The sequence below is a fragment of the Parus major genome, chromosome 25LG2, assembly GCF_001522545.3.
Source record: "Parus major isolate Abel chromosome 25LG2, Parus_major1.1, whole genome shotgun sequence".
In the NCBI taxonomy this organism is placed as follows: Eukaryota; Metazoa; Chordata; class Aves; order Passeriformes; family Paridae; genus Parus; species Parus major.
In genome coordinates this window covers 211525-219192 of record NC_031794.1, presented here as the reverse complement: position 1 = coordinate 219192, position 7668 = coordinate 211525, and the positions used below count along the sequence as shown (strand labels likewise).

The following is a 7668-nucleotide window of genomic DNA, read 5'->3' as shown; positions in this document are numbered from 1 at the left end:
CTGTCCCCCAGGTCCCGCAGCAGCTGCCGGGGGCTGAGCTGAGCCCGTTCTCGTGGCACAGGGGGACAGCGGTGACAAGGAGGGGACACTCGCTGGCCTGGCACTGCTGGCATCAGCCAGGACAGGGGGGTCGGTGCTGTCCCACCCTCACGGGGGACGGAACACCCCGATCCTCTGGGATCCTCTGGGATCCTCTGGGATCTCTGGGATCCTCTGGGATCCTCTGGGATCTCTGGGATCTCTGGGATCTTCTGGGATCTCTGGGATCTGGGGGCATCCTCTTAGAGGGACAATCGGGACCTTCCGTGTCCCCCCAGGTCTCCTGCAGGGCCGGGGAAGGGACACGAGCAGGGGACGGGTTCCCGGGGTTGTTTCCCTCCGCTGCATCCCGAAATGGCTCGCTGGGCGCTGCCGGTGCCCGCCCCGAGGGTCCCTCCCGGAGAGACCCCGAGGCTCCGGCCCGGATCTCCGGGGTCCCGGGGGAGCCGCAGAGCGGAGCCCGGCCCAGCCCCGCTCCCCCCGGGCTGAGCCACACCCGAACCTCGCCCTGCGGGGATTCCTCGGCCGTGACTCAGCCCGGCCCCGCCCGCTCCCACGGGCACGGCCCGGTTCGGCTTCTCACGGGACCCCGGGGCTGCTCGGGGGGGGCTGCGTGGGCAGGGGGACCGGCAGCACTCCCGGGGCCGGGGGGGCTGCAGGGGGGTCCCGCTGCTCGGAGTGGGGGTGCCCGGGGCCTCCCCCCACGGCCGAGCCCCTTCCCGGTGGAAAATCCCCAGGAAGAGCCCGAGCTGCCGGCCCGGGGTCCTGCCCAGCCCGGGGGTCCCGGGGGTCGCGGGGGTCCCGCGGAGCTTTGTCCCCACCCCGGGCGGGGGGCGTGTGATGTGCAGGACAGGAATTGGGGGTCGGGGCAGCCGTGGATGTGGGGCTGCGGTTCCCCCCCGTGCCCGGGACCCCCCTGGGGACCCCTCCGGTGAGAAATGTGGCAGCGGTGTCTGCTGACACCCCGTGGTGGCTCCGGACGGCCCGGGACCGGCCTTGTCACCGGGAACAGGGCGGGGACAGGGCGGGGACAGGGCGGGGACACGGCGGGGGACCCTCCCCTTTCAGCCCCCCGGGAAGGCAAAGCTCGAGCGTCACCCGCTGCTCCTCCGAATTTTATTGCTGCAATAAATAACCACGGTGGTGTCACCCGGCCGGGACCGCGCCGAGCCCCGGGCAGGGCCGGGCAGAGCCCTGGGCAGGGGGGAGAAGCGCGCTTTGCCCAAGGAGAGCCCCCCGTTTTCGGGGGGAGCCCCAAGGGGAGAGGGGGAGCTGCTCGTGATGGGATTTCTGCCAGCGGAGCGCTGAGGACAGACAGAATTCCCTCCCCAGGCGCGGGGGGAGCCTCTCCTTTTGAGGAAGAGGAGGAGGGCAGGGCAAGGAGGAGCCCCCCGACTGCCTCGCACCCCAAACCCCACCCCGGGGTGGTCCCGACCCCGTCCTGCTCGGCAAAGGGGGCTCGGGGAGGGCAGAAAGCGGGGGGCTCGGAGGAGCAGGGGGCGTTCCGGGAGGGTCCAGCAGCCGCTACTTGGTGTGTTTGACACTCTGCTCCTGCTGGCGGATGATCTGCGCGATGGGGCTGGCGATGCCGCCTATCAAGGTCCAGTACTCCTGGAAGCTGATGCGCCCGTCCTTGTTCTCATCCAGGTCGCAGATGAGCTTGTCGGCGGCGCGGCGGTTCCCGGTGTCCTGCGGGACACAGCCGGTCACACCGGGGACACCCCTCGGGACCGAGCGGGACCCCCGGGCCACCCCCGGGCTCACCGTCAGCATGTGGTTGAGCTCGCGGCTCAGCATCTTCCGAAAATCCTTCTTGCTGATGCGCCGCGGGTTCTTGCAGCAGCAGCAGCGGCTCGAGTACTTGTCAAAGTTGTTCACCAGCACCTGCACGGCCCATTCCAGCTCCGTGCACTCGCCCATGGTCGCCTGCGGGGGCGGGAGTGGGGTGAGACCCCGCTGGGGGTGGGCGCGGGGGTCTCCACCACGAGCCCCCGGCTGGCGGAGACCATCCCCGCGGGGAGGGGAACACCCCACGGCCGTGCTGAGGGGGGGTTCTCATGTCCCCACATCGCTGCTCCTACAGAATCACCCCCCAAAATCCTCGGTGTCCCCAATGCCTGCCCCACAACTCCTGGGTGCCTGCCCCACAACTCCTGGGTGTCCCCGGTGCCCTCCCCACAGCTCCCGGTGCCCTCCCCACAGCTCCTGGGTGTCCCCGGTGCCCTCCCCACAGCTCCCGGTGCCCCCGGCCCGCCCCGCCCGCCCCCTGGGCCCGCCGCCCCCGCGCGTGGGTCGGGCCGGTAATTCTGGCCCCGGGGCCGCGGGGCTGAGCAGCGCCGGGGCCGCCCCGTTCCCAGAGCTCATTAGGGAGGAATGGGGCTGGGAGCCGAGCGCAGGGGCAGGAATTACCAGCCAGCCCTCCTGTTGCTTCACGGCTCCGGGAACTCCCCGGCGGGGCAGGTCCCGGCCTGCCGAGCCCCTCCGAGCCCGGCCCGGGGTGTCCCCACAGCCCCGGGTCCCCTCCGAGCCCGGTGTGTCCCTCCTGTCCCCGCAGCTGTCCCCAGCCAGGAAGCTCCTGGCTGTGGCCGGGCCCGGCAGGATGGTCCCCGTCACATCCCGGTGGCGAGGGGACGGAAACTGCGTCACCTTGGCCGGACTTGGCTCTTTCCTGCCCCTTCGGTGGCCGGGAGTGGGGGGAGCTGGGGTCACTTCATCCCTTTGCTTCCAGCCCAGGGGACAAGTGAGCAGCCCAGGGGACAAGTGAGCAGCACAGCAGCGGTGGCCGCACAGACCTCGGAGGGTGCACAGGGGTGGCCCAGCACTGTCCCCGCTCTGGGGACATCAGTGCAGGCTGTCCCCAGCCCGGCTGCTGGCTCTGGGAGCAGGCGGGACCTGCCCCGTGCCAGAACTTGGCTCCTTTCCCTTCTCCTCGCCCTGATCCAGCCCAGCCCCAGGCCGAGGTGACACCGGGAGGTGACACCGGGCTCGGCCCCGCGCTCTCTCCTTGTCCCCACGTGCCTCAGCGTGGCCTTGTGTCCTCCCGAGCCATCGCTGTCCCTGTGCTGCCACTGCCCCGGGGTGACTCCAGCAGCCCAGGGCTGGGGACTGTCCCCAGCTCTCAGGATTCGGCCACCGGGGTGGCTTCGGGGCTGTCCCAGCGCCGGCAGGGAGCCGCTCACCGGGATCCCGGCCCGTGAGCCGGGGGAATTGGGCAGCACCGGGGCAGGAGCAGCCCGGGCACCCCCAGCGCTCGCTCGGGTCCCCACGGGTGTCACCGGCCCCTGCCACCAGCGCCCGGCCCGGCCCTGGGGCACCGCGGCTGCTCCGCCGCTGACTCACGGTACAGCCCCGGGGCCAGCCGGGGGCACCGGGACACCGGCGTGGCACACGGGGACACTGGGATGGGACACGGGGACACTGGGATGGGACACAGGGACACTGGGGTGGCACACAGGGACACTGGGGTGGCACACGGGGTCACTGGGGTGACACACAGCCCCAGCTGGGTGGGATGGGCACGATCCAGCAGCTCCACTCCCACCACCACGGTCCCACCGCTCCTTTCCCCTCTCCCTGTCCCTCCTCGCCCGGTCTGCAGTGCCCAGAGCGGGGACAGAGAGCCGGACACGGTCCCAGCGCTCCCCGCCCGCCTCCCCCGCTGCCAAATCCCCTTTTCCAGGAGCCGGACCCCGCTGGCTGCCCCAAGCCGAGCTCCGCAGCGCCAGGGAAGGTCCGAGGGTGCTGCCGCTGCCGTTCCGGACATCCCGGGGCTCAGCCCGGTTCCCCCCGGTGACCCCGGCCGGTCCCTCCAGCCCGGCCCCGCTCTCAGCTGCCCAAGGATTCCAGGAATTTCCACCTCCCGACCTTGCAGCGGCACATCCCGGGGCTCTTCCCGGTGGAATATTCAGCCCGAGGCCTGGTTCCCATCCCGGGGGGAACGGGAATCCCCCGGGAACCTCACCTGCATCCTCCCGGGGGTCCCGCTGTGTCCGTCTGTCGCCGCTGTGGCCTCGCGGGCGCTGGGAGCCGATGTCGCCGCTCTCTCCTTACCTCGCACCCATCCCTCCGGCCCAGCCGGGTTTTTAAGGAGGCTCCCACCCCTCCCTGACGTTCCCAGGGCGTTCCCAGACCGGCGCTTACCTGGGAAATGGATCCCTGGGATTGCGACACCGGGACGGGTCGGAGCGAGCAGGGAGCCGGCCCCTGCTCCTTCCCGGGGGCCGCTCGGGGTTTGGGGTGACGGGAACACCCCAAAAGGCTCCACGGGGTGGGGAGGGGGCGCAGAATTCCCTCCCGATCCCAGCGTTTGGAAATCAACCAGTGAAAACCCGGCTCCTCCATCCCAACCATCCCCAGCTCCAAACCACCCAAATAAAATCCTTTATTTGAACCAAAACCACTTGTTCTGCCGGCTGGAAGGGGCTGACACGGGTTTGGGGCTCTGGAAGCCCCTGTCCGGCACTCGGACATCTCTGACTGGGACGGATGAGGCTCTCCCCAGCTGGGAGCCGGGCTTGTAAAGTCCCATCCATAATTAATTATCCTCTGCAAATTGCAGGCCTGGTGTCTCCCAGAGCGATTCGATGGCGAGATGAGATCCCGGCCTTATCGGGGAGGGCACATCTGGGGATGCAAAGGAGGAGGTGATTTATGACAGGCGGGAGCCACCGGCTCCCCTGGAGCTCCCGTCCCGGAAAAAACGTGTCACGCCAGCTCTCCCCCGGCCTCTTCCTAATCTCGGTCGGGAGGAAGCAAACCTGTTCTGGGCCGAGATGCTCCGCTGTCGTGGCGTTGATGCAACATCCCGGGAGGGTGGGAATCCCTCCCGGACCCTGCAGGCAAACAGCTCACTCCTGAATCACGGCCTTTCATCGCCCTGCTCCCCTGGCAGATGTCACAACCACATCCAGGCCCTTATTTTTACAAGGCATCCAGGGCGTGTGCGTGCGCTCGGAGCAGCCGCGAACCGGCCCGGCCCATCCCAGCGCCCCCGGGACCCCGGGGAGGTCGGGGATCCCCCCAGCGCCCCCGGGACCCCGGGGAGGTCGGGGGTCCCCCCCACTCCGACTCCCCCAGGTGAAGGCTCCGGGGGTGTTCGGTGTCTCCTGGATGAGCTCGGCACCACGGGAGCCTTTCCAGAGGGGCCAAGTGCTGGGTTTGGGGTGTTTGGTGACCCCCGGGATGGGTGTCCCGGTGCTGTGCCCTCACCGAGGGGCACCGGCCGTCCTGGCACGGGCTGGGCTGCTCCTGTCACCTCCAGAACATTCCAGATACGCCAGAGACTCATCCAGGCCGGCTCACGGCGCAGGAATTGTCACCTCAGTGTCCCAGCAGGGCCGGGGAGCCGGGAGTCCCCAGTCCCGGGGCACATTCCCAGCCTGGCGCAGGGAATTGGGAATGGGAACTGGATCGGGGAGCCCCGGCTCCCCTTTCCCCCCCATCAGCCCGACCTGACACATTTCCTGTCTCCAATTAAACGCTCGCCACACCTTTCTGCTTAATTTCCATCTATTTATTTCCAAGGAAGGAACAATAAATAGTCATTCCCGTTGTGAAATCCAGCCCGCGCTGAGAGCAGACAGGGGCTGGCTGTGGCCGAGCCGCGGTGCCGGAGCTGCCGCCGGCCCGGCAGGACCTGTCCCCTGCCCAGCCCCGGCGCTTATCGCCTTCCCCCAGCCTCGGATCGCTTTGGTTTTTCCCCTCTCGAGGTGACCGAGGCGCTGCTGAGGTCCCCACGCCCTCTCCCTTTTTGGGAGACTCCTTTTTAGGGTGCCCACTGCGTCTCCGGGGTGCCCACAGCCTCCTCCGGGCCACGGAGCTCGGTGGGAAAGGCCTGGATGGCAGAGGAAAAGTGGGAAAACCGGGTTCTCCAGCGCGTTTCCTCACTCTCCGTGTGCTCCAGCGCCGGAGCCAACAGTGAGGCGCAGCTTTGTGGCATTTTCTCTTTCCCAGTTTGCTGTAATTACACCCAAATCCCACATTCTCCCGGCACGGTTGGGATCCCGCTCCCGGCCGCCCTTGGGTCTTCCCAAGCCCGGAATTTCGGGGTCTCCCCTGAGCTCCCTCCAGCCCAGGAGCCGCATTCCCAAATCCCAAATGTCCGGAGCACCACGGGGACCGGCAGACACTTGGGATTTGGGAATGTGGAGAGTCCTGGGATGCCCAGAGGGGTCACACACCCCCAGAGCATCCCCTGCACCCCCAGAGCATCCCCAGGGCACCCCCAGAGCATCCCCTGAACCCCCAGAGCATCCCCAGGGCACCCCCAGGGCGTCCCCTGAACCCCCAGAGCATCCCCAGAGCATCCCCTGCACCCCCAGACCATCCCAAAGTGCTGACCCCAACCCACAAGCGCTGCGGCCCCGACCCCCTCCTGGCCCCCCACTTCCCCTCCACCCCCCAAAGACAAAACGAGCTCACCCCATCCTGCTTTCTTTGGGTTTTTGGGGTTTTTTTCCCCCAGTGTTTTTTCCTTTATTAATTTATACAAAAATGGTCGCGAGCGGCCCAAGCTGATCCCAGCCCGCCCCTGCCCCAGGGCCGGGGTCCCTGGGGATGGGGAGCACCGGGAGGGCAGCACATCCCGGGTCAGCCCCCCAAAAACCGGGGGGACGGCAGGGAAGGCTCCCGGGCCCCGCCAACCCCGCCAGGGCCACGGCGGAGCCCCCGGAGGTGCCGTGGGGGTGACGGGACACAGGGCTGGGGGGCCGAGCCCCCACATCCGAGGGGGATCGGGGGAAAGGAGCCGAGTCCCGCCCGCCGCGGGGCTCCGGGGCTGGGGGAGCCGCTCCCGGAGGCTTCCCGGGGCCGCGGGTGGGACAAGGCCGGGGATGGAGGGAAAGGACGGGCAGAGGCGGCTCCGGGACCCCCCCGCGCCACCTCCCCGGGCATGGGCAGAGCTGGGGGTGGGAAGGGAGAGTTCCTGACGGGAAGGAGGGCAGGGATGGAGCCGGGGAGGGGGATCCTCGGCGCGGGAGGAGTCGAGACCCGGCAGGAGCGATGTGGCTTTTCCCAGGCGCATCCCCCGGGACCGGCGGCCTCTGGAGCTTCCAGGAGCAGAGCCTCAGACCTCGGGCGCCTTCCCGACCCCCACCACCCTCTACTTCCTCCGGCAGCCCTTGGCCGCATCCCCCATCATGTCCCAGTACTCTCCGAACTCCAGCTTGGCCTCGTTAGGGTCTCCCATGCATTCGATCTTCTCTTCCAGGGGTCCCACGCACTGCAGAGAGAACATCGCGGTGATGGGGCTGGGGGCTCCCACCAGCAGCCCGGGACCACCCCCAGCTCCTCCTGCCCACCGCCGGGCTCTGCCCTCACCTTGCCCAGGTGGGGCAGCTTCTGCACCACCAGCTCCTGCATCTCGTTGGGGGTCAGGTACTCCTTCTGCCCCTTCACGGCATAGCAGTGGAACTGGCTGATGACGGTCTCGATGGCCCGCTCCACGTCCGTGAGCTCCTGGCAGTCCTGCGGGGGGCACAGGGGGTGAGCGCCGGGGGGGACACCACACCGGGGGGCTGGGACACCTTCCCGAGGGGTTGGGACACCACACCGGGGGGCTGGGACACCACACCGAGGGGCTGGGACACCACACCGGGGGGCTGGGACACCACACCGGGGGGCTGGGACACC

At 68.9% G+C, this 7668-nt stretch overlaps 2 protein-coding genes across 3 annotated transcripts in view; both read right to left on the bottom strand.

Annotated features, from left to right (window-relative positions):
• Positions 1 to 1133: 1133 nt before the first annotated feature.
• On the bottom strand, positions 1134 to 4111 carry S100A16 (S100 calcium binding protein A16). Of its 2 annotated transcripts, none has more exons than XM_015650192.3 (3): positions 4001 to 4111; positions 1804 to 1965; positions 1134 to 1728 (listed from the first exon to the last, which is right to left on the bottom strand). In XM_015650192.3, exons 1-3 carry the CDS (start codon positions 4004 to 4006, stop codon positions 1564 to 1566), a joined length of 333 nt encoding a protein of 110 aa, XP_015505678.1. In that variant the 5' UTR covers positions 4007 to 4111; the 3' UTR covers positions 1134 to 1563. The 2 variants fall into 2 exon arrangements, with proteins under 2 accessions (XP_015505678.1, XP_015505679.1); XM_015650193.3 differs by lacking the exon at positions 4001 to 4111 and adding an exon at positions 2449 to 2642.
• A 2391-nt stretch (positions 4112 to 6502) lies between these two features.
• The window catches only part of S100A14 (S100 calcium binding protein A14), a 3184-nt gene continuing 2018 nt past the window's right edge, over positions 6503 to 7668 (bottom strand). The window contains exons 2-3 of the mRNA XM_033519828.1: positions 7357 to 7503; positions 6503 to 7258 (exon numbers count right to left, since the gene is read on the bottom strand). Coding sequence (XP_033375719.1) covers positions 7139 to 7258; positions 7357 to 7503 — 267 coding nt within the window. The 3' untranslated portion in view covers positions 6503 to 7138. The remainder of the gene's footprint in view (positions 7259 to 7356; positions 7504 to 7668) is intronic.